This window comes from Chenopodium album, chromosome 12, assembly GCF_948465745.1.
Source record: "Chenopodium album chromosome 12, dcCheAlbu1.1, whole genome shotgun sequence".
In the NCBI taxonomy this organism is placed as follows: Eukaryota; Viridiplantae; Streptophyta; class Magnoliopsida; order Caryophyllales; family Amaranthaceae; genus Chenopodium; species Chenopodium album.
In genome coordinates, this window is record NC_137845.1 from 28,637,188 (window position 1) to 28,661,999 (window position 24,812).

Below are 24,812 nucleotides of genomic sequence, written 5' to 3' on the forward strand. Positions count from 1 at the left end.
ATAAGTGAAATGTTACAATTTTTTACACTATTTACCTAATCCACTTTGATTAAATATTTTATTCCACCAGTTTCATAATGTTAGTCTTATTTAGAAATGTTTACATAAATTATGGAAATTAGAGACTATTGGAATAAAGTACTAAAGGTATAAAACTACTCCCTTCTTTTTTAAATACTTGCTCCATTTCTCCATGTGCGGAGTTTTAGGAGAAATTAGACAAAGTAATAAAATATGGAGGTAGTGGGGTAGGTGGAAGAATAAAAAATTGAAAAAAGCAAAAGTAGTAGAGAGAATTGAAGGAGAGATAATATGAAAATAATTTAATATTGTAAAAGCTTTCTAAATAAGGAAATGGAGCAAGTATTTAAAAACGGTCGAAAAAGGAAAATAGAGCAGGTATTTAAAAACGAAGGAAGTATATCACAAACTCACAGTATACTCAGTATCAAATAAACACATTTTTATAACATAGACTGAATTGACATATGAGAGATTCGTTTAATAGGGTCTTTCATTTTACCTTTAAAAAAAAAAAAAAAAAAAAAAAAAAAAAAAAAAAGACAATTTTATACCAAAATCAAATTTTATAGATCCATCACAATTAGACACTTCTCCCTACTCCATAACAGATTGTTTTCATCCCTAATCCCACGAGTCCATCACCTTCTCCTTTTACATACTTCCTCCATTTCTTTATAATTGCAATACTTTCCTAAAATGGAATGTCACAATAGTTGCAACACACTATAAATTGGAAGTATTTTATGTCAAAAGTTGTAATATTATCCTTATTATAATCTCATGACCCACTAAATTATACTTTTAACTATCTCTCTCCATTTTATTGTTTTAAATTACATGAGGCTCACTTTTCTTAAATACCGTGAAAAAGGGTGTGTTGCAACTTGCAAGTATTCCCTCCGTTTTTAAATACTTGATCAATTTCTCTATGCGCGGAATTTTAGGAGAAATGGAAGAAAGTAATAAAATATAGAGATAGTGGGGTTGGTAGAAGGTAAATTGGAGAGAATCTAAAAGTAATAAAATTGGGTTCCACTAGTTGAGATAAATGAATTAATATTATAAAATATTTTCAAATAAGAAAATGGAGTAATATTTAAAAACGATTGTAAAAGAAAAGTGGAGCAAGTATTTAAATATAGAGGGAGTATTAAAAAACGGAAGAAGTAACAAAAAAGAACGTATAAATACCAATACAAAATTACAAATACATTCAAAGTCCCAAAATCTCTCAAAAACCCACTTGTCTTTCACTTTTTCGAGCTTTGCCCAGTTAATATGCGATATTGACAATGAATGTCAATATAGTGGCAAATTCATAAATACATGGAGTTCGCTGATTATTTTAATATTTTATCCAATTGGTGGTGTGTTGGCATTTAACTCCCACGTTAGTCAAAGGTTAACCTTATTTTTGCTTCCCGTTTTGACTTTCATTTTTACATCTCCGCATCCGTTATTTTCGAAATGCTCTGCAATCTACAGAAAATTTGAGGGGACCTTCGTGGGTGAGTCGGAATTCAAGGTTTGAGGCTCAATTTCCAGCAAAGTCTTGGAGGGTCGCCGGCTCCAGTAAAGTGATGGAGCTCCGTCGGTGAGGAAGTTCAAGGTTTGGAACCCCAAATCTCTAGCAAAAAGAGGTAATTTTTTTTTGTTAGATTTCGAAAACCCTAGTTTTTTTTATACCGTTGATTAGATTTAGTCAATGTTGAGGATATAGGGTTGGGGGCTTATTAATTTGGTGTTATATGAATCAAAATGTGAGTAGTCCCAGTAAATCCAAAATTTAAACTCGATTGAATTGAATGTGTAAGCAATTTTGTGTAGTCTGCTTTGTTGTTGTTCATCGAATGTTGTTGGAATTTGTGTAGTAGTATATATTGTTCATTAATTTAGTGAATGTTGCTTTGTCATCGGTCGGAGGGTGACTCAGTAAGAAGGTGGTGATGTAGTGTAACTGTTCTTCTTATAAGAAGGCGGTGATCTATTGTATCTGTTGTTTTTCTACTTATGGAATTTGAATCTATTGCTTGTTTGATTAACAGGTATTATAAAGCAGTAATTCTAGTATTTTATCTGTTTTATATTATGTGTATGATATTTGACTGATCGATAAATGTCATAATTTTTGTTTGAAATTAGATTGATTTCTGTGATATATTGGGAGTGAAATTGGGTAACTGATTTGCCATGGGGATTTAGTGTGATCCTGGGAAAGGCATAATGCTTGATTCTGTTGAGGACACACCGATAATGTTTGATTCTGTTGTGGACAAAGGCAAAGGCATAATGTGTGATCATGTCGAAGAGTCGTCTGGGGTGATATTGAGGGGGGCCAAGTGATATCTTATAGTGGTGTTGCTGGTGAGGAACTTCCTTATATGGAATGTATGCCCCTGACTGTACCAAACTCTGTTGAGCAGAGACTAGTTGCCTTATCTCCAATTAAAACCATTGAGATTGTGGAGACCATTGTGTCAACCAATCAAGTCAGCATGTACTCCTTTGTTGAGTCTCCTAAGTTAGGAATGGTATTTAAATCCTTTGAAGATGTAGAAACCTACTACAAAGAATATGCTGAGCAAAAAGGCTTTGGGGTAACTAGAGTTTCTTCTGCATTTTCCAAGACGAGTGTTGAGAGGAGAGGTGCAACATGAAAGTGTGAGTGTTGGGGCCCACCTGATATGAGGGCAAGGAGGGATGCCAAGAAAAGGGCCAAGGCAATGGAGTTGTGTGGCACTGGTGGTGTTGTGAACGGTGAAATTGGAGAAGATATATTGCAGCGGGCCAAAAGGACATCTAAGAAATGTTATGGTGGTGCCAAGTTATATGCTGGTGTTGATGATGATGGGTTGTGGGTTATCAGGAAGGTGAAAAATGAACATGATAACCATACCCCAAAACCAAGTGATGCTAAGTTGGTGAAGGAATATCGAATGAAGAAGTACACATCCAATGTAAGAAGGAGACTAATGAATTTCTTTGATGAAGGTATCCCTGTAAGGCAAGCACATGCATGTATGGCTACTGAGACTGGGGTGGATAACCTTCCAAGTGTTAAGGACCTACAACATGAAGTTTACAAGAAGAAGCGGTTGAAAATGGAAGGTGGTGACGCAGCTGCAATGATGGCCTACTTTGATAAAATGCAAGCCGATAATCAGAATTTCTATCATGCACAAAGATTAGATGGTGAGGGCCGGCTGAAGGATGTAATGTAGGTTGACGCTCGTAGCAGGGTTGCTTATGAAGAATTTGGCGATGTGGTTTGTTTTGATACCACTTACCTGACCAACGAGTATGAGCTGCCGTTTGCCAACTTCGTAGGCGTAAATCACCATGGCCAATCAATATTGTTGGGGTGTGCCCTTGTTTCACACGAGGATTCAGACACATTTGCTTGGGTTTTTAGGAAATGGCTGTCATGCATGGGTGACAAACAACCGGGTGCAATTTTGACAGACCAAGCAGCGGCAATGCGGAAGCCTCTGGCAGAAGTGATGCCTAATGCACGGCATCGTTGGTGCATTTGACACATATTGAAGAAATTCCCAAACAAGCTGGGGAGTTGCGAACAGTAAGTATAAATTTCCTTATGCTTAGATGTCAACTTATTTGTACTTAAAAACTGCCTATTTCATTAATAGTTTTGGTTATTTGGTAATTAGAACCCTCTGGCTGCTGTATAATCAGTTTTCAGAATTTATTTTTTTGTTTGTTTTGGCTGAAAACAGTTGGTGTTCTATTATTGTCTTAAGTGCTTGCTGTTTGTTGGTAGTTGGTACTATTATAACTCTGTATTCTTTGACATTAGACTTCCTTATAGTTGGTAATCATCCTTTTAATGAGAAGCCTTGCTGCAGGCCATGGCAGAACATACATGTGTTGTGCTGGTCTTAGTAAACAATTCAAATGGGTCCTATATATGTCTAATATTTATGTCTGAAGGCTACATGGAGCATATTGTCAATGTGTTTCTGATGTTTGAATGCTCTGACCTTTTAAAAGAAATTTTAGAGTCATTCCATTTCAATTTAAAATCTGTCCTGTTGTAGTCTTTAAATCTATTTGTTGTTGATGTGTTTAAATTTATGTGAATGCATGGTTAGTATATTTTGATAATTCAACATTGCACACCATTTCTCATAAGAATATCATCATCCACAGTTATGCAGATTTCAAGAGTCCACTTAAGACCCTCATATATGAAAGTTTCACAGTCGCTGAATTTGAGCGTAGATGGGGAGAATTAATGACCACGTATGAGTTAGAAGAGAATGAATGGTTATCTGACTTGTACGAGGAAAGGCATATGTGGGTCCCAGCTTTTATGAAAGAACACTTTTGGGCTGGGATGAAGACAATGCAAAGGGTGGAAAGCATAAATAGTTTCTTTGATGGGTTTGTTAATCGGAAAACAAGGCTTTACGAATTTCCAGAGAAGTACAAAAGGGCCATGGCGAGACGTGTGAAAGCTGAGAATGAGGCAGATGCTAGGTGTGGCAAATATCGTAGACGTCTTGTAAGTGGTTTTTATGTTGAGAAGTTCTTCCATGAGATTTACACTGATGCAAAGTTCCAGGAGATTCAAATCGAGTGTTGTCGACTCATGCATTGCTCTGGGAGGGAAGAGCGTTCTTTGGGAGGGAACTTGATTCAATATCTACTTGAGGACCGTGTTTGGATCATTCCCGAAGGGAAGAGTGAAGAGGTGATCACTGATAGGAGGAGATTCTATTGCGTACTTTTTAACACAGTTACAAAGGAGGTCTCTTGTGACTGTAGGAAGTTTGAAACTTTCGGGATTCTATGTAGGCATGTCATCCGAGTGTATGATCAAAATTTGGTGTTTGATATTCCATCGAAATATGTACTTAAGCGTTGGCGAAAAGATGTCAGTAGGAAGCATACTCGGGTTAAGGTGGCTTACCATGATCCCACGGAGAATATGGCTGTACAGACGTACAATACGTTGATGGCGGAGTTCCTGCCCATTTGTGACCTTGCTTCTGCAGTTCAGGACAAGGAAACAGTGGATCTAGTTGTGCAATCTCTCCAAAAACTACGCGAAGAAGTTCTGGCAAGTAGAGACAAATTTCTTGCAAGTCAACCAAGTCTGCCCACCATGCCAAGGAACCTCTTACCGTCCTCAGAAATTGGATCAAACATCCCTCAGGCAAATGACACTCCCGAGTCTGTGTCTAAGCCTTTAGAAGAAGGGAACACCAATGCACTTTCAGCAGTGAAGGATCCTATATCCAAGAAGAAGCCTCGAGGGCGACCTAGCCTTGTACAAGAGTAATTCAACCTCCTAGCTCTTTACGTTGTGTAATTCAACCTCAAACAATAATATAATCCGTCACTGAATAAACTCATAACCAATTACTCTGCCATGCTCTTTATTGTATACCTAGCCTTGCACAAGAGTAATTCGAACGACAAATCAACAAGTATTAAAAACTCGAATACTACCAATACCCAGCAAACACATGGAACCACACCAAAAAACGGGTCAATTCCCACTCTGGGGGACCAAAGCAAAATAAATAAATTTGATTATAACTCAATCTTGACTAATGATTGTCATCTTCTTACCAAACATGGCAAGGGCTAAGGTATAAAACGGTGAGCCGCATGCCCATAACAATGTAATAATTCTTATCATTTGGATCTCTTACATAGATCAAATAATCATAACACAAACTGATAAACAAAATCTCAACAACTGCACATGTTCCCAAATAATATAAGAATTCAACTCCAATCAGTTGAGTTTTGTTCATAAAATCATAAAATCATCAATACATCTCAGTTTATAATCAATTCAACTCCAATCAGTTGAGTTTTGTTCAATTCAGCTCAAACCAGCATTACTGTGTAACAAGTGATAGTTTGGCCGAGAAGTCAATTACACCAAATTAGGATGTTTGCTATAAAGTAACCATAAATCTAGGTATTAAATTCTATATTTGGTAAGTTAGAACTGACCCTTAAACCCTATATTTAAAAAATTTAACATTTAAAAAAATTATAAAAACATTGTTATACGTCGAGCGCGGTCTTACATTCCTATGTGAAAACAATGTTACTTATTACATAGATTTTATTAATTAAACATGTTAGAATTCGTGAAATATAATTAGATTTGAATATTTGAATTCATATTATGTTTTAACTTTTATAAAACGAATGTAAGTAGGTATTTTTATTTTAATGCGTAAATAATATATAATATACATAAAATATAAACAAATCTTTTGTTTTTTTTTTAAAAAATAAAATCTTAATTTAAAAGAATATCAAAATCGAATGTTATTGCAAAGATAGTTTGGCCGAGAAGTCAATGAGAAAATACTCGTTAATATGCGATATTAACGAGCTGTGTTAATATGGGGTTACAACGGTCTTTTCCAGACTTTCACTAAGGGTACGATGGTCTATTAATTTATAGACGTTAACTGCAGCAAACGTCCGTTTTCTCTTAAATCAGTCACGTGGTTATTTGAAAAAAATTCCCGTTTTGTAAACAATCTCGTTTCGATTCGCAACAAATTGAATTGGATTCACCTGGAGCTTGCGGCGGAGTTGGGCAAAGCTCTTGGTGGCGATTTTCCAGTAACTTCCTTCTTCCCAAATTGAAATGTGAAATTGGTGGCGATTTCTCAATTACTTCCTTCCCAAATTGAAATCCGAAATTGGTGGAGATTTCCCAATTAATTGGTTCAATCGGTGGTTATGGGTTGAAGTCGGGAATTTCATGTACCAGCAACACTCCCTTTCACCAATGCATGAGCTTAGAATCAAATGCTAATTCCGACAGCGGTGGTCAATTGAAGTTGGTAGGTCATTTAAGATCGGTTCAATTCTAGGTTACGGGTTGAATTTGGGGAGTTCATCTAACTGCACTAAAGGTATGTTAGCTCATCTTTACTATGAGGTTAGAATCATCAGATTATGATGTGTAGAATGCTAAATTTCAGCAATATTTGTGTTTTAATGCTAAATTAGTTGTTTGAAATGCTAAATTTCAGCAATATTTGGGTTTTTATTGAGGAATTGGTTTATTAGGATTATAACTTCAAATTGGGGAAACCCTAGATGTACATATTACTAGCAATACACTAAAGTAGTAATTTTTTGCTATATGTGCATGTTTATGCATTTACTGGGATTTTTCTGTCAGAGACAATCATCAGATTATGATGTTAGAATCATCAAATTAGTTGTTAATAAATGCTAAATTTCAGCAATGTTTTGATTGAGGACTTGTTTTATTAGAAATATAACTTGAAATTGTGGATACTCTAGATGTACATATTACTAGCCATACTGCTATGTTCATGTTTATGCATTTACTGGGATATTTTTTTTCTGTTCATGTGTATGCATTTACTGGATGCACATATTACTATAACATTGGAGTTGTATATATACCAGTCATTCTATGATGACTGTGTAAAGGAGCTACTAGGGAGTCGATTCCCAGCTTAATTTGCGTTTGTCAGCTTCATTTGCCAGTATTTGTAATCAATGGGAAGCAGTAGCAGGAAGCGTAAAGTCAACATTAATCGAACTGAGTCTGAGGTAGGCTTTTTTTAAATTCAAAACTAAAATGCTGAAGAAGCTTTTGTTACTCTACATACAATTTCATCATTTGTTACTCTACTTAGGATTCAATTGCACCTCACATGAAGAAGCTTTCTCCGGCCATATTCAAGGTAAATTTAAACAATTTATGTTGGTTAAGTGTAATTGTATAAAGTGATTGGACTTACCTAGGTGCATTATCTTGTAGGATGATTCCTTAACTGTTGGAGGGGAAGTGAAAAGGAAAGGTGAAGTGTTGTTGCAGCATTTGAAGAGTAGATGTAGGGTAAGTGCTTGTATTTATTATGTTTTAGGCTTGTTTGCAAGTAATAAAAAATGGCCAATTGCCAAAATGTTTTGATGACATACGTATATATACCTTGAATATAGAGTATGTTGATATTCGATTTTTAATCTATGCAGCCGGCTAATACTAGCTGTCGGCTAGAGTCGTTTGGTAGAATATGCAAAACTTTTGACGAGAGACGTAAACGGTGGGTTGGGGAGATGGGTTTTGGTGGTCTATTAAAATTCGGAGGTGATATGAACCTTCCAAGGTAGTTGGCTTATTGGTTGATGACTCGTATAGATCCCTTCAATTGTACTCTTACAGCCCAAGATGGCAGAGTGTACAGGCTTTCTCAAAACCAGGTTCATTGGGTCCTTGGTATTCCCAATGGAGGGTTACCTGTTCCCACATACCAAACAATGGATAATGATACTTGGCAAAAGGTGAATAGGATTATGGAGAGATATGGCAAAACATGGAATAGCAAGTGCAGTAGAACTAATCGTGAGTACACATTCGAGGGTATTCAAGTTAATGTTGATTTGATTGCTCGAGTGGAGGGGGAATGGGAGGAATATCAGGCTGAGGAGTTCAAGACTGTTTTCTTGTTGTTGTCTCTGGAAATGTTGTTATGCCCTAATCAATCTTCAAGATTGGCTACTGATCTTGTTCCTTCCCTAACGTGTGCTGCAAGAGCTGCTGACTATGACTGGTGCAGCTTAGTGTTACAAAAACTCATGTATAGTGTGGCGATGTTTGCACGTCGGTTTTATTCTGTTGGATTTGCTAGTGGCTGTGCCGGTTGCCTCATATTCATTGTGGTATGTGTGTGTTTTCACCATTGTTGATATTATGGTGTCACCATTTGATACTGACCCCCTAAAATCTTTGATACAGGTTTTGTACTTGGATCGTCTTAATAGACATCCTGTTAATTGGGGCTATTTCCCTAGGTTGGAGGTGTGGAACATGGAAGAGATTCGGATGGCTATTAGTGAAGATCGACTCCCAAATGGGGGAGATTTTGGACAGCTTGGGGTATGTTTTTGACTTACACCACAGCTAATTGGTAATAGTGTTTATGATACTGATAGTGTGTTGTATTATGTAGACTTTGGATGTGGCTTATGGTGAAAGTCATCCTACCGAAGCTAGGGATACAAATGGACCCGGGGGGACAACTGAGGTTATCTTTGAACTCTTTAGTATGGGGTATGCATTTGTATCTGTTGAAATTCTTGTTGAATACATGTAACTGTGCAGAAAAGCTGCAGAAGCTGCTGTGTGAGTGTGTGTTTTAGAAGTAAGGCAACACGATTGCGGAAGTCGAAAACGAAGAAAGTTTATGGTAACTCAACTGCTGATATGAGTGACCAGGGAGATTGTCATGACAACAAGACAATTATCTTATCTGGTAACAACAATACGGGTGGAAATTCAAAATTTGATTTGATATGGTTTTGCATGGATGTGATGAAAAGGTACTTGGTTTTTTGTTGAGTAATTGTTATTAATTTTTTGCTTTTGCAATTTTTGGTTGAGTTTGAATAGATAGACTGAAGTTTTGGGTGGTAATAGGTGCTTATCGGATGATGCTTTGAACACATTGCTACGAATTACATCATGGGTTAGTATACAAATTAGTATCATGGGTGTTTTACTTGTGTACTCGTATAATGGCTAAATTTGTTACCATGTCACACAATAGGTGGCCAGGCAATCTCCTGACGCACCAGGTCCCTGCTTCTGGTCGTCATTGTTGGTTAGTTGTTACATTCGTATATTATGTGTTGAATGTATATGGCCCTTGTGCATAGTAGTTGTCACTGACTTTATCTGAATCCAGGGAGAGTTCGTGATGTTTCCTGGCTCAATTGGCGCAGATCCTATGTCAAGAGGGTGCGTAGACTGCTTCGTGGGTAGTTCCTGTTGTGCTTACATGGCTATTGTATCGGAGGTAATTCGTACTCCTTATTTTCTTAGCAGTGAAATCATAAATGTATTTACAGAATATTTGTGCATGATTAGGTTGATAAAGCTTCAGCACATTGCTATCCCTCGTTTTCTTCTGTTTGTGTATTTGTAAAATATGGTAATGTACAAGATATTTCGGTAATATAAACAAACTCGTTGACTTCCTCATCAACCTTACACAAGGTGAACAAGCGGGTAAGTGTTGATCACAAAGGTTACTTGTTATTGATTTAGAAGTTAGAAGTCAGGATTTCCATTAATTAATTACAAGAGATGACTTTATTCAGGTAGGTAGCAAATGTAGAGCTCTTATTCCAAGCATTCCATACTGTAATGAAGGGGGTTTCAGTCGCCAACATCAGGAATGTGATCATCACGAAGGACTTCAAGTGCGTCACAAGTTGTTCATCTCAAAGCAAATAAGATAACATGAATCCATAGTAGTGACACATTTGTTGTCGTGGAGACAAATAATGAGAATCAAATAATGATGTTTAGTCGGAGCTGTAGAAAATTTGAAGAGGAAATTTGTTACATGTACTATAATTGGCGTTTTATAATCACCTCTCGTAGGTTTAGTGTACTAGTGTAAAACGACTTGGGTGTGAGTGTGGGTTAAAGTTTATTGGTTTTATTGATTTACTGCACTTAAGGCCTGTTTGAGTGGGCCTTGAAGCCCTTTACTTTGAGTATGTTTGTAGCTTTGGAATTATTAGCAAATTTTATTCAGTGTTGTACTGTAGTGTTAGTGTGGGCCTAGAGGCCCCTTAATGTTCTAGGGTTAAAGTGTATGGATTACTGTTTTGGGCCCTTATTGTTTTGGGCCTTTGCATGAATAGTATGTAACACCCAAGTTTGGGCCGAAATAGGATCAGATGTGGCGTGGCTAATTCTTCATATACAAAGGCTGACTGTAATTAGTTTTGCTAGGAAAAGTGATACAAACATGGGAACATACTTAATTAGCTACTAACATAAGATTATATATTACAGATACTTAATTAGCTACTAAAGCGTATCCATTAGCTAGATCAGGTTAGCTAGATTTGGTTACCCTCTTGAACGAGATTGAAATACCAGCAGTATTGATTAGAAAATGCGCTTAGCAACTTCATGGTCATTTCCCTTGAAAAGGATAGCAATGCATATCCTCCTTCACTTTCATTTGTGGAAATTCCATACACTGCATAAGGCTTTAAAGATGCATAGATCAGGCGGGCCATGTGAACAAAGACGCGTGTTTCTGTTAAAATTATCATGTGAGGCATATGCATCTGAATTGCAAAGCTAAGAAGTGGGAGGAAAGAGTCCCTTCCCATGTCACGACAATTCTAGATCATATACCTTAAACCCTTCGTGAAAGCTCCGCTCCACCAACTAAGGTTTTTATTAGCGACAACTTCAACTTCAACCTCAATTTCCCTTCCATCAAACTTGTTTGAAGACTTAGTGGTGCTACGCATAATTAACTTGGATACAACCTTTGGATACTCAAGAGTAACTAGCTTAAGATCATTTTGGTAACTCGGGATTGTCATGAGGTGTTTCCCGACTGACAACGCACAACTTTCGACAGTAGTTGGTATGTCCGACGAAGGATCAACGATGTTGTTAATAGCGGCCGACAACACGTGTTGGTAACCATACCCGTGTTTTCCTCCTTGGGTAGATATTACCCACCTGACAAAGTACTTTACGGTTTTTGGTAGTAAAGCAAGATTAGATAAGTCCGGTAAGTGAGCAGGTCTCACCTTATTTGATGGTGTGATGACGACGATGTCTCCTACCTTCTTCCTATTCCCGGCTATTATTTGTGCGGCTGAAGCTGCGTCTAGTAACAACACCCTTATATGGCCGTCGGAGGACATAACAGGGCTTTTTATCACCCCTAGGACGCCCTTACGGAAATTCACTTTCACACAATGATTCGGAGTACAAGGGTTTACCATCTTGAGAGAATGTGTTTTAATAATTTTGGAGCTTGGTAGTACTGATAAGTCGTTTGTTGATATTTTTTTGTGCAAAGGCTTAATGGAAGTTGCTGGTATGGATAATTTCTTCTTTGTCATTATACTTTTTAGACAATTGCAAATTGGAGGACAAGAGGTAATGGAAAAGAGGTAATAGTGAATGGGCAATTATAAATTGGAGGACAAGAAGTAGTGTTCAATAGGTAATGTTGAAGCTTAGATGTAGTGGTACATGTATATAAATAATAGAAATAGTTCTCTTAAAATAGTATGAGTGAAAAGAAATTTTGGCGGGGGCGGGACATCAAAATTTGGTGGGAAAATTCGAGATATTGTGTGTTATTTGGAGGACCCTGTCAACCTAGTTCCTAGCAATCTGATTAACAGTTGCTCCATTTGGTTCGCTGCCAACAGAGTTTTATGAATGCACAGAGTGGTAGATTAATATCAAAAAACTGGAAATAATGTGTAATTGACTTCGAGCTTTGCCCAGTTAATATGCGATATTGACAATGAATGTCAATATAGTGGCAAATTCGCAAATACTTGGAGTTCGCTGATTATTTTAATATTTTATCCAATTGGTGGTGTGCTGGCATTTAACTCCCACGTTAGTCAAAGGTTAACCTTATTTTTGCTTCCCGTTTTGACTTTCATTTTTACATCTCCGCATCCGTTATTTTCGAAATGCTCTGCAATCTACAGAAAATTTGAGGGGACCTTCGTGGGTGAGTCGGAATTCAAGGTTTGAGGCTCAATTTCCAGCAAAGTCTTGGAGGGTCGTCGGCTCCAGCAAATTAATAGACCATCGTACCCTTAGTGAAAGTCTGGAAAAGACCGTTGTAACCCCATATTAACACAGCTCGTTAATATCGCATATTAACGAGTATTTTCTCCACTTTTTCACCTTCAACCACTCAACCAAAAACACAAAATGCAAATCCTCCAAACAACATTCACCCTTCCAAAACAACCCCAATTTCCCCACACTCAACTATCCTCCTCCAATTCAATCTCCCCACTCTCTCTCCTCCCTCACCTCTCCACCCTCTCCCTTCATCACCGCCGTCCACCAACCACTCTCATCCGCATGGGCGGAGGCCCAAGAACCTACCCGGGCGGCGTCTCGAAATGGGAATGGAAACGAATGCAGGCAAAGAAAGCCAAGCAACTCCTCAAAGCCCGCCTCTCTCGCGAGCGTCAGATCTACGAGATGCGTAAGCGTGCTGAACTAAAGGCCGCTGTATCCGATCTTGAACGCCCTTGGGAGGTTGTTCAGAAGGGTGCTCCTAAAAGCTCATCTTCGATTTTCTCTGTTTCGGCTGATGAACAGGTTAAGGTTTTAGCTGATAGGTTTCAGAAACCTGGGGGTTTTGATTTGTGGTCTGAAAATGATGGCCCTCAGATTTTTCATACTCATGAGAATTTGCCCTCTGCTAGGTTTTTTCCTAAGGGGGTTGTTCATAGTGTTAAGCCTTATAGTAATTGCATCAGTGGGTTTAATTCGAGTGGAAATCGGAAATCGAGTGTCGGGAATTCGAGCTCAAAGGGTGGAATTCGGAAGCAGAAGGAGCTTCGTGGCGGCGATGCGGGTTCGAAATCGAGTGTCAATTCCCGCTCAAAGGGTGGAATTCGGAAGATGAAGGGTGATGGAATTGGGAAGAATTTGATGAATGTGAGGAGAGAAGAGGGTAATGAGGAAGCGAATTCGAAACCGAGGAATGATAAAATTAAAGGGTATGGAAGACGACGGACGAATTCGAAAAGTTCTTATGGTGAAGAGGTATATGATATGAACTTGCAAGGTGATGGAAGTTATGGTTTTAGTGGGAGCAAGAAAGATGATAAATTGAGGAGATAAAATAGGTTATATGTGATGTACATAAGATTTTTATTTTTATTTTATTTTATTTTATTTTATTTTATTTTTTGGTGTTTTCTTGTACTATGTTAGTATGTTTGACTTTAATGTGATGAATGAACTAAGTTGAATCAAGCTGAAAATGGACTTTTACTACCTAAATAAGTAAATAGTCTTGTTTATTATGTAGAATGCATTTGTACAATGTAAAAAGGAAAATATTAGTTCTATGATACTTCGTATTAAAAATTCATAATTTCATACAGAAAGGGTGTAAATCAAAAGAGCAAGGTTAAAGACACGAGCTTACTATGATTGCATGAATGTATGAAGCTTATGAGCATGAAAATGAAACAAATATTCAGATTGTAACACAACTGCGATAGAGTTGGTAAAACAAAGTCTAGTATTCGGGCGATGCTATGACACACTAACAATATCCCTTTATTTAAATTCGGATGCTTCCTAATGTTTTATTTCTAACCTTCATTTTAAAAAATTACAAGTAAAAACGATTGAAATAAAAAATGACATGCTAACATTAGCAATTTAGCAGTAAGCACTCTCGCAAAGTTCATCAAAGAGGCTACTTGCTTATGTCAAAAAAAAAAAAAAAAAAAAAAAAAAAAAAAAAAAACCACGCTGGAAGGGAGTGCATATATGAAATGAATTGAGAAGAGCACACAGCAATCAAAAGCAGATACTCCTTGGAAATTCACCATTGCCGAAAAATCAGTTAGCAGTTGGATTATATACAAATTTACGCAGCAGTAAAAAGGCTCAACTTAAGCCACTCAAATACGAAATATTGTAGTGACTGAACTTATTTAACATTCCAAATATTCACAAACTGGCATTTGCAAAGGTAATTTTTTAAAAATCAAAAAGTTCCCAGTCCTCGTCCAAAAGCTCCTTGACAGGGGTAGCTCCAGATCCAACAACTTCCTCCCCAACATTGCTTTTAGGTGTTTGACTCTCAACTGAGGGTGCTCGGCTCATTTTATTAGGTGTCTCTGGTAACTCCATATGCCCAGTTGCAGGATCTGAAGCCATGCTCTTTACTGAAGAAGTCGACGATGCCATACGAAAGCTTGTCTGCTCAATGGAAAGATACTTGCTAAGAGATACACGTTGGTCAAATTTTTCCTTCAATGACTTCACATCCTGACAAATAACAGATATTTCTCCCCTGCAAAGAGGTCATCAATTGATACATATTAGTAACCACTATAATTCATCCAAAAAAAAAAAAAAAAAAACTGTGCAGGCAGATGATAGAGAATAAAAACACCAGTACCTCTCCGTAGTTATAAAGAAAAAAAGGTTGGGGTAGGGAATAGATATCACCAAGGGCAAGATAATAACAGGTCAATCATGTAGGCAGCCTAACCTCCTCAGTCAGAGAGGTGGGTTCCAACAGAACTCAAAGAAGCAAGCCCCCAATACTAGTGTAAAAGCAGTATGGAGTGGTTGAGTTGTAATAGTTCGTTTTACCAACCAATAGCCCTGAAAATTGTTACTATAATGACTTCTACATGTAGAAAATTTTACAGGGTGCTGAACATAATTTTTCCTTAATGGCTGTAACCAATTATCAGCTGGGTGATTTAATCTTCCATTAGCTCCTCGTACATGCAAATCTAAATGATTAACTTATCAGATAATACATGCATGATGCATCCTGTTTCACGAGCACACCAGCTGCAACGGGCTCATCTTTAGCTACCCCTTTAAGGAGTAATTGAACAAAACTATTCTAAAAGGCAAAAAACAATCACTAAACTTGCCACAGCAGAGCATGAAAAACTAATTGAAACAGGTGATGACACCCTCGTGCAAAACCAAGCAAAATAAATTGGTAATGGCAAGCAAGTTGGAAGCACCAGTGCTACAGAATTCCACAATCTACATATAAAGAGTGTAGTAAAACTTACTGCAGTTCATCAACAACACGGCCTTTCTCCATAAGGAAGTCCCGTAGCTGAATTAAAGAAAAATTGCAAGCTGTTAGGTTATCTTCAATAAAGATGAAATAAAAGAGAATCAACAAAGCATAACCTCTTCAGCAACGGCTGTTTAGCCAGATAAGTTATTGAAGATTTGACTTACAACCTATTCAATCTATTTGGTTTCATTGAAACGTGTGAAATGTCCAATTTTGCAAAAAAAAAAAGGAACGGATGAAGTATATTTTACAGGTCTATTAAGATAAATTACAACATGAGTTCTTGATTCATGAAATTTGGCATAGCTACATGGCATTAATAACCCAGTCACTGTTAGGACAAACTTCTGGATTTTCTGTTTCCAAGAAGAATTTTTCTAAAAACACTTTCTCGAAAAATAGTTTTAATAATAGGGGTGTTTGGCCATGAAGAGTTAAAAATGCTTACAGGAAACCAAAACAGTTTTACACTGCTTCACCCATCATTTTTCTGGAGTAGGTGCCAAAATGTATTCTAAGTCAATATATCCTCACTGATATTCTTTACTAACACGACTCACATTAATATAAAGAGTGATATAGGAAGGTCCCTGTATATCTTGTTTAGATGGCTATACCATGTTTATTAGAAATGTTCAGCTTTTACACTATTTGTACTAGTTGGAAGACGTGGACCTTTGTTGTAGGTAAATTGATGTGATATTTATTGAATCATATCATACTCTTCCAGTCTGCTTTTCCTATTGATATTACTTGATACATTAATTAATTATTTTTTTGGTTTGTGCTTGTAGCAAGAATGAATTTTGATTATTTAAGATCAAACCCATGAAGCTGATTTTAAGCCTTGGTCGAAATGAAAAGGCATCCTAATTTGAACTTTTTTGGCACCAATGTAGGCATATATTAATTTGTGTTTGAATTCGGAATATTGATCAAAATTCTATTTGATTATCAAGTTGTTCTAAATCTTACATTCTATTCTATACTTCCTCCGTTTCTTTAGTCACGTTTGCCAATGCACAAATTCAACCCATTAATAACTTAAATAACCAATAAGCAAAAATTATAAAAAACTGATATTTTGAAAAAGTATATCGTGACGAATCTAACAACATCCCACATGATGACATAACTATATTTTTCATTATGTATAAATCACAAAACACGGTCAAAGGTAAGTGTGTGAATATTGCTAAACTCAAAACGAGTCAACTAAGAAAATAAGTGTGAGATATTGACAGTTAAAGAGTTTTGTTTTCAATAATTTGCATTGTATGGATATACTTCAGGTAGGGTCACCCTTTTTTTTAAAGCCATAAACAAGACATTAAAAATAAGGGTAAATCAGGTTGAGTTCAGGTCAGCCCATTAATAACATATCAGGTCTAGATTTGGAAGCCTTACATGCAGCAGGTTGGGTTCAAGGGGGTGCTAACTGGTTCTAACTTTGCATTAAAGCAGGTGCGGAGATCTGATTACGGGAGGAGCTAAATTCTTTAAAGGACAGCATATACTAAAAATAATTGGAGCGCCTTCAATGAGCTATTATAATTTATAAATGCATCATTGCATGCAGAAAAGTTCCGAAGTAAAACTCTACCTTGGCATTCTCTTCAGCTTCTTGTTGCAACAATTTTGACTCTTGGACCACTCTCTCCATAACAAGTTCTTGCTCAGCAAGAGCCCCTTTTGCTATCTCTTGCTTCTCAAGCATCTCTATTTCAGCTGCCTTCCTCTCTTCTTCAGATGCAGCTAATCTGGCTTCAAGAGTTTCCCGCATCTACAAAGAGAGATAAAACAAACTAGGGAATCAAAAGGTGCCTTAGAAAAAAAATAAATAAATAAATTAAAAAAAAAAAAAGATCTGCACAATCAAACTAGCAACTAATCATGCATAAGACAATTAGATGGCGAATTATAAAGTTATACTACCTCTTTTCCTTAAAATTAAAATATTGACTATCACATTTGACAATCCAAACTTTGACCAATAATATTCTAGATTTTCCATCACAAAAAATAACAAAAAGTAGACGCATTGAAAACTTAACATTAAGAATTATCCAACATGATATATAATTTTTTGATTAATTCCTTTGTTTCTTATTTTGTCATCCTATTTAGAATCTCTATGAATTCGCAAATGAAATCAATTACTCTTGATAGATATACAAAGAAAAAAAATATATTAATGAGGAATCTTGTTTAAATCACCTCAATGTGAGGTTTCACAATATGAACTTCTTTATAATGCGTATATGATCAAATTTAGGTTTCGATGTGTGCATTGGAAACCAGACAAACAAATGAAATAGCCCAAAAAAGATACAGAGAAAATTAAATAATGTGGTTATCCAAAGTTAGTATGTGAATAGTGTAAAGTCAAACTATTGCAATTTTTAAAGGAAAATAATGGAAGTATATAGTTCGTCACATATATAGCTAGAAAATAATAATTACCATACATAAAAGTTATGAGGTAATTAGAGAGAGAATAATTAGGCTAGTAATTTTTTAAGTAATAAAAACACTGATGACTTCAAGACTCAGTTGTATAAATATATTTTATCATACATGAAACTGCACATTTTACCAATTAAAAACTAAGGGAAGTAAAAGAATTCATTAGCACATATACTAAAAAACAAACTTGATATTCATGCTTAATACTATTGTTTTAACATATATACCTCGTCCCAGAAAAGAAGCACAAATTAAATTTGCCCATAACTTATGAATGAAATGATTATCTCAGAAACACAAAGCATTGCATAAAATACCAATATAACTAAAAATGCTGATTATAAGAGCTCAAAATATGCTTTAGAATAAGATTCATACATCATATGCTAAAATCTAGATGGTATAGTGCTATAACACAAATATTAACCCCAATAGAAATAAGATTTACTAATACTCCATAAATACAGAATTTTAGGGATAAAGAGCACAACATATGTTATACATGCCTTTCACACTTTATTTTTTAGCCCAAGAATTGCAAAGGTTGTGGGTTAGTTAGAAATAAGAAATAAATATTGATAGAAAAAACACACACGTCTTACACATAGAAAGAATATAACAGCATACCTCATCTAGAATAACAAGTGATTTATTTTTATCATCTGCCAGACCAAGGAGACGAGTCTGAAGCTCCCTTACTTCAGTTGCTAAAATGGACTTCTCCCCATACACTTCGCCAGCATGCTAAATGTTCAATGAGAGGACCAAAGTAAAAAATTATAAAATATGGAGTACGCTAGCATAAAAAAAGATAATGAAGTAAAAAATTACATATCCCCTATCATATTTCTAATATTCGAGAACAAGCATACCATTTCATTTGCTTCCTTTGCATGTTTAAGCATCTTTTTTATTTCTTCCACCTTCTCTAGGATGTCCAACCCTCCCCTTGCAGCAGCAGCTTTAGCTTTTTCTGCCTCTTTTTCCTGATGTTCAACATCCTCAATCAACCTCAGTATTGATTCCGTGGCTGAAAGCAACACCTCCTACATTGTATTTTGAAACAACTTCAAAATATGCCAATTGATGATTGATACAACCAATATAAATAAAGCAAAAAGTTTCTAAAGAACATTCTACTCAGGTGCTTAAACATATTACTTCAATTAGAATCGAAAGATGAGAGCAAATATCCCCCTTCTCTCCATAAATATGAATTACACGCTATCTCTAATCATAGCTACTTTACACTCTTCTCTATTAAATTACCCACATGGCCACGTCTCCACAAAGCTCTCAACTTAATTTCAACTTATTTTGATTTATCAGACATAATAAGTTAAGTCAACTCAAAGATCTCAGACAAAATAAGTTCAGTTGTTCATACTTCAGATCGTATAAATTCAAACAAAATAAGTCAAATAGAAATTGTTCCTAAAACTTAGTTCCTAAGAAATACAGTGTAAGTGAAGTATTGGGGACAGAAGTAGTATGTAGAAACAAAAAAATTATACAAATAAAGGAGCATGTTAAAGCAATGGAGAAGTACAAAAGGAAGATTCAATTCCAAAACTAGAATAATACATAATTGGAGACGTAATCAAGATCTCAAGAACATTGGTGGTTTTTTTTTTTTTTTTTTTTTTTTTGGTGGTGGTAGGATGGAGATGTGAGGTTTTCTTTATTACTGAACTGTTATTTTCTTTTTTTTAATTATTTTTTGTAACAAATTTTTTGCTACCTCAATCATTATAAGTCAATGAAGACACAGTAAATTATAATATACTAAGAAATTGAAGCAATTGCAGTACAGTAGTACAAAGTAAACATTTGAATCAAAGTGTTACTTTAAAGTGTTACTTTAAAGTCAATGAAGACACAGTAAATTATAATATACTAAGAAATTGAAGCAATTGCAGTACAGTAGTACAAAGTAAACATTTGAATCAAAATGTATTACTTTAAAGTGTTAAGAGTATTAAACATTCTACTTTCACAAATATTACTAGGGTTACATAATGCGTAGTATGCTTCTATACGCAGAATGAGTAAGAAAGCACAATAAGGGCATAGTAAATTATAATATACTTAACTAAAACAATAGCAGTACACTACCAACCAACCTCCAAAAACTAAATATTTTAATCAAGCTGTATCTTAAAGTCTAACATACTAGTTTCGTGTACATTAAGTTATTTACCAGTATTGATTACACTACTTCACCATACATAAGAAATGACCATATAATTCAAAGCTAAAATTAGTTTTTTATCACAAAGAAACAATCATATAATTTAGGAAAATTTGCGATAAAGGACCTTTTATAGTGAGGTGTTTGTAAGAAAGGACCTTTTAAAAAAAAAAAAAAATCCGGCCATTGACCCTCGAAAACCACCTCCATCTCGCCGAAATCCCACCTTGACCCTCGAAAACCACCTCCACCTCCACCTCGCCTAAATCCCACTCCGACCCCTGAAAACCACCTCCACCTCACTCAAATCCCACACTGAACCCCGGAAAACCATCTCCACTAGAATGAAATCTCACCCTCACCCTCGAAAACCACCTCCACCTCGCCGAAATCCTACACAAACCCCCGAATACCACCTCCACCTCCACCTTGCTGAAATTCCACACCGACCCCCAAAAACCACCTCTGCCACACCAAAATCCATCAAAAGGTCCCATCTCGCAATGTTTTTTTGAAATAAGGTCCCATCTCACAACGTTTTTTTGAAGTAAGGTCCCAACTTGCCACTTTTTTTATATAAGGTCCTTTCTCACAAACAAGTCATTTTAAAAGGTCATTTCTCGCAAATTTTCCTATAATTTAACTATTTCTTCACAATTAAATACTAATAACATCCAAACTCCGGAGCTAGAGCAAACAATCAAATTCATCCTATAATGGGAGTATGAAACAAAGGCACTAAAAGTTACATGATCATGGCACTATTAAGTATTAACTATTGAGGTTTTCCTACATTATGACCTTGTAGTGATGTGATATCTCCTAAGTCCAAACCGGAATAACTTCTGATGAAAATTTTGACAGCTCAACCATATTGACATATTGGTTCTACACAGTGCCAACTGATTGGAAACGTTGCCAATCCCTAATTCCCAATCAAGGAACGTGCATAAAAATTAAAATAAAATAAAACAACTTTGTTCACCGGAAAAATAGAAGAAAGTATTGCATTGTTCTTTACTACAGTTATTTGCTATACTCCATCAATCAAATACCTCATTTTCATATAAAGCACAATAAAATAAAAAGGAAAATATAACGAGCTGCAAATACCTTGTAATTTTTTGCATCTTTAATAATGTCCTCCACCAGGTTAATTCTGCATATTTGGCCAGAATGTGTTACTATAGTGCTCAATGTAATCTCATGTCTCTCATCCTCAGCACCAACATCGGCCAAAGAAAAATCCTGTGAGAAATCAGCATCAGCATAGCTACTCATGTGTTTATTATCAACATCAGCAATGGCCATTACATTCTCAGCTTCTGGCTCAGTAATAGATATTGAGCCTGGATCTGCAGAAATGTTCAATCCCAACAAGTTGCAATCTAAAGATTGTTGCTTCTGCTGATAGTCAAATTCTGGAGCATCATTAACATCCTCGTGATTCACATCACAATGATTATTTAAGCTGACATCAGCTTCGGAAGACTCGGTATCTATCTTTGATGATGAAGCCTCGTCATTTTTTTCTACATGCACATCCGGTCTTTTGTCCTCATAATCACAAGAAAGAACAAAGGTTTCAAGCTCATAATCCCCAAATTGCTGAGTGCGATCATCATTGCTACTCTCATCAATCAAACTTCCTGATGCAACAACCTTTTCAGCCTGACTAGCTTCAGCAATTGTATTTTCACATCTTACAAGTACATCAGTTCTTTCATTCAGAGAATTATGAGAAAGGACAGAGGTTTCACCCTCCTTGAAATCCTGAATGCAATCATCAACAAATTCTTTGCATCTTAATGACACCAAATCATCATTTCTGGTGTTTCCATTCTGTAAGTCATCAGTGTCATTTGCATCATAGAAGGATGAAGCCAAAGAATCACCATCAATATTATGGGCATCATTCAGCAGACGAGAATCATTAGCATCTTCTCCTGCAGCTGGTTCCAGAATAGAGGAGCTTGGTACTTGTACTTCAACCATATTCCTATTGTGTTCAACTGCATGGAATATTCTATTTAAATCAAACCAATACGCAAAAAAAAAAACCTTAAAGCTTGTATAGATAAACAATTCATTGTAAAACAAACTAACTCATCCAAAAATCAGGCTCGTCTCAAATTTTAAAAAGCACATCTGAACACTACAGAAATATAAAAAATTAGTGTTTTTCATATAATTATGCCTACAATCTCAAAGTTAGGTAAATACTTATAACGAGAAAGGAAAAAAAAATCCAATTTCTACCACAAAAAATCTCTATAAAACGTTGTATAAAATCCTAGATTCTTACCAATAGGAGCAACGGGATCAGGATCAGACTTTTCTCTAATAAAAGGGAGAACATCAGTCAGAATTGATTCCACAGCTTCATCAGCATCCTTTGCATGTTCTATAGCCACGGCTTTCAATATACGAGCATCCACCTTCACGAAAAAAAAAAAAAAACCTTATGAACACCTCACTCGAGCAAAAGACGAATCAAGATGTATCTTGATAACTACTACAAAATACAATGTCTCATTGTTGCAAATAATATGAAACGGAGGTAGTATTTTTTCCGCATCAAATCTACTAATCATACAGAAATTGTAACCTGAGCATGAATGTGACAATCCATAAAATATCAAATCTATACAGAAAAGGCTATACATGATCAGTGATAAACCCAAAGCAGCAATCGTAATTCGTCAAGCATATAAAAAATCTTACACTACTTTATAAATCCTTTTATGAATTCATTAGCTCTTGAGACAATTATTCGATACAAATAGCAAGTCATACACTCGTATATCAATCGAAGCAATGTTAAACAAGTTAATCAACTTATTAAATCAATACCTGAGGAAATAGCTCCTTCAAAGTCTTGTATACTGAATTGAAACCCATTCTTCAAAACTATTACACCTGTATAGCAGAAAAAAATTATAGAAAATCATAAAAATATGATCAGAAATTCAGAATTACCCTAATCATATACACGAAAAATCTATTGTAAATTCCTACGTTGTGTAATTTAGGTTACAAACTAGTTTAATTTAAATAATCAATCCCAGTAATTCAGAAAAAAAAAATAAAAATCAAAACCCTTAAAAAATACAAGAACCCAAAATCTTCCCAAATTCGCAAAATTTAATCAAATCCGATAAAAATCAAAACTTGGAATATAAATCAATTAGGAAAATTGAGTTGTATGCTTTAATTTGACAGGAGTGAAACCATGAAAGATAGGAAATTAGGAGAAATTTAGAGAAATCGAGAGATAAAACGATCAAAATTCCGAAGGAGAGAGAGAGAGAGAGAGAGAGAGAGAGAGAGAGAGAAATCAGTGCAGCATTTACCTGGAAATTGCTACGAGGGAAGAGGACAAGGGCGAGGAAGATTTATAGACTGTTTTTACCTAAGGAGGAAGTAAAAACAAAAACCTCATTGGGTCTACTTAGGTACGTTGATCCGATTGAGGTACCCTCGGTTAAGCAAATTTTTTTTTTTTTTTTAATTTTTTAATTTTATTTATTTATTTATTTTTGTGACATGAGCTTAAATAAATAAATAAATAAATAAACAAAAGTGTGAGAAATTATTAAAAGACGATAAGTTCTGTAATAGCGACGGGTGAGCTGGAATCGGAATTGGAATCTGTTGTCCAAGGTATGCTGTCTTTTAATATACTTAATATTTTTTTTTAGGCATAGGAAATATTATGTAATTCATATGATACAATATCTTTTTTATAAAATTATGATAAGAAAAAATACAATCTACAACTGATACTACCTTCGATTTTTTTTAGTTGCAATTTTGGGGTATTCTTTGAGAGATATAAAATATTCCAAAGTTGCAACTAAAAAAATCGAAAGTAGTATATAAAGCTAAACTATAGCCAGGTCACGAGGCAGCGACGACCCTTGGCGTTCCAACTTTTCGCCAAGTGTTGCGCCACGTTGAATAGATTTGAATAAATTTAAATAGATTTTATAAGATAAAAAAGTTAGTTTAGAATTCTATTTGGATAGAATTTTAGGATAAGTTGTTAGTTTAGAGTTTTATTTTCGATAAAATACCAATATTTCAGATGTAAAGATTGAATTATAATTTTATTCAAAAAAAATTTAGATTATAATTCTAAAAAAATTATCATATAAATTTAATTTTTATATCATAATATTTTTTGGAGCGAAGGAAATGGTTGAAAGCGTAAAACATCCATTTACAATATATACTAATCAGTTAAAATAATATACTTCCTCTATTTTTTTTTATTATTATTTACATCAGTTTGACCAACACATTTGTCAAAACGCAATTTTGACCATTAATATCTTTAATTATCTATTAATAAAAACTGTAACAAAATTATATTATGAAACTAGACATTATAAAAATCTAATGATACATTATATAATAACATTTATTTATTTTATAAAGGTGGAAAAATTAAGTCAACCATGGTATGTGAATAGCGCAAAAGTCAAAGTGATGCATTTGAAAAA

At 35.3% G+C, this 24,812-nt stretch overlaps 5 protein-coding genes across 9 annotated transcripts; 4 read left to right on the top strand and 1 right to left on the bottom strand.

The window, feature by feature from the left end:
- The first annotated feature begins 1,439 nt into the window (after positions 1-1,439).
- LOC145572269 (protein FAR-RED ELONGATED HYPOCOTYL 3-like) lies at positions 1,440-5,410 on the top strand. The gene is made up of 3 exons (XM_081631264.1): positions 1,440-1,664; positions 2,167-3,601; positions 4,192-5,410. The coding sequence occupies exon 3, from the start codon at positions 4,277-4,279 to the stop codon at positions 5,324-5,326; it is 1,050 nt and encodes a 349-aa protein (XP_081487390.1). The 5' UTR covers positions 1,440-1,664; positions 2,167-3,601; positions 4,192-4,276; the 3' UTR covers positions 5,327-5,410.
- Positions 2,709-3,857, top strand: LOC145571091 (protein FAR-RED IMPAIRED RESPONSE 1-like). Its single transcript, XM_081630179.1, has 3 exons — positions 2,709-3,216; positions 3,277-3,547; positions 3,803-3,857. The coding sequence occupies exons 1-3, from the start codon at positions 2,709-2,711 to the stop codon at positions 3,855-3,857; spliced, it is 834 nt and encodes a 277-aa protein (XP_081486305.1).
- A 1,166-nt stretch (positions 5,411-6,576) lies between the features above and the next one.
- LOC145572270 (uncharacterized) lies at positions 6,577-10,521 on the top strand. Of its 4 annotated transcripts, none has more exons than XM_081631267.1 (13): positions 6,577-6,935; positions 7,530-7,608; positions 7,695-7,742; positions 7,820-7,897; positions 8,035-8,721; positions 8,798-8,938; positions 9,012-9,086; positions 9,164-9,381; positions 9,479-9,527; positions 9,609-9,662; positions 9,747-9,857; positions 9,929-10,069; positions 10,162-10,301. In XM_081631267.1, exons 5-12 carry the CDS (start codon positions 8,188-8,190, stop codon positions 10,019-10,021), a joined length of 1,275 nt encoding a protein of 424 aa, XP_081487393.1. In that variant the 5' UTR covers positions 6,577-6,935; positions 7,530-7,608; positions 7,695-7,742; positions 7,820-7,897; positions 8,035-8,187; the 3' UTR covers positions 10,022-10,069; positions 10,162-10,301. The 4 variants fall into 4 exon arrangements, with proteins under 4 accessions (XP_081487393.1, XP_081487394.1, XP_081487391.1 ...); XM_081631268.1 differs by having other exon boundaries at positions 10,166-10,272; XM_081631265.1 differs by lacking the exon at positions 9,929-10,069 and having other exon boundaries at positions 10,162-10,521.
- A 1,970-nt stretch (positions 10,522-12,491) lies between these two features.
- On the top strand, positions 12,492-13,840 carry LOC145572272 (uncharacterized). The gene has a single exon (XM_081631269.1). The coding sequence runs from the start codon at positions 12,779-12,781 to the stop codon at positions 13,703-13,705; it is 927 nt and encodes a 308-aa protein (XP_081487395.1). The 5' UTR covers positions 12,492-12,778; the 3' UTR covers positions 13,706-13,840.
- Positions 13,841-14,391: 551 nt separating this feature from the next.
- On the bottom strand, positions 14,392-23,558 carry LOC145570469 (uncharacterized). 2 transcript variants are annotated; one of them, XM_081629565.1, is made up of 9 exons: positions 23,161-23,558; positions 22,613-22,745; positions 21,622-22,319; positions 21,421-21,555; positions 18,989-19,162; positions 18,744-18,860; positions 17,254-17,433; positions 15,640-15,686; positions 14,392-14,894 (listed from the first exon to the last, which is right to left on the bottom strand). In XM_081629565.1, the coding sequence occupies exons 1-9, from the start codon at positions 23,206-23,208 to the stop codon at positions 14,579-14,581; spliced, it is 1,848 nt and encodes a 615-aa protein (XP_081485691.1). In that variant the 5' UTR covers positions 23,209-23,558; the 3' UTR covers positions 14,392-14,578. The 2 variants fall into 2 exon arrangements, with proteins under 2 accessions (XP_081485691.1, XP_081485690.1); XM_081629564.1 differs by having other exon boundaries at positions 21,421-22,319; positions 23,161-23,556.
- Positions 23,559-24,812: the final 1,254 nt, after the last annotated feature.

Coding starts and splice junctions, on each gene's coding strand:
- LOC145571091 (XM_081630179.1), top strand. CDS start 2,709: ATGAGGGCAAGGAGGGATGCCAAGAAAAGGGCCAAGGCAATGGAGTTG. Junction 3,217..3,276: donor TCATGCACAAAGATTAGATG/GTGAGGGCCGGC, acceptor TTGCTTATGAAG/AATTTGGCGATGTGGTTTGT. Junction 3,548..3,802: donor CCTAATGCACGGCATCGTTG/GTGCATTTGACA, acceptor GTTTGTTGGTAG/TTGGTACTATTATAACTCTG.
- LOC145572269 (XM_081631264.1), top strand. CDS start 4,277: ATGACCACGTATGAGTTAGAAGAGAATGAATGGTTATCTGACTTGTAC.
- LOC145572270 (XM_081631265.1), top strand. CDS start 8,188: ATGACTCGTATAGATCCCTTCAATTGTACTCTTACAGCCCAAGATGGC. Junction 9,528..9,608: donor TGCTACGAATTACATCATGG/GTTAGTATACAA, acceptor GTCACACAATAG/GTGGCCAGGCAATCTCCTGA. Junction 9,663..9,746: donor GCTTCTGGTCGTCATTGTTG/GTTAGTTGTTAC, acceptor ATCTGAATCCAG/GGAGAGTTCGTGATGTTTCC.
- LOC145572272 (XM_081631269.1), top strand. CDS start 12,779: ATGCAAATCCTCCAAACAACATTCACCCTTCCAAAACAACCCCAATTT.
- LOC145570469 (XM_081629564.1), bottom strand. CDS start 23,208: ATGGGTTTCAATTCAGTATACAAGACTTTGAAGGAGCTATTTCCTCAG. Junction 19,163..21,420: donor AAGATGCAAAAAATTACAAG/GTATTTGCAGCT, acceptor AATACAATGTAG/GAGGTGTTGCTTTCAGCCAC. Junction 18,861..18,988: donor CAAAGGAAGCAAATGAAATG/GTATGCTTGTTC, acceptor TTGAACATTTAG/CATGCTGGCGAAGTGTATGG.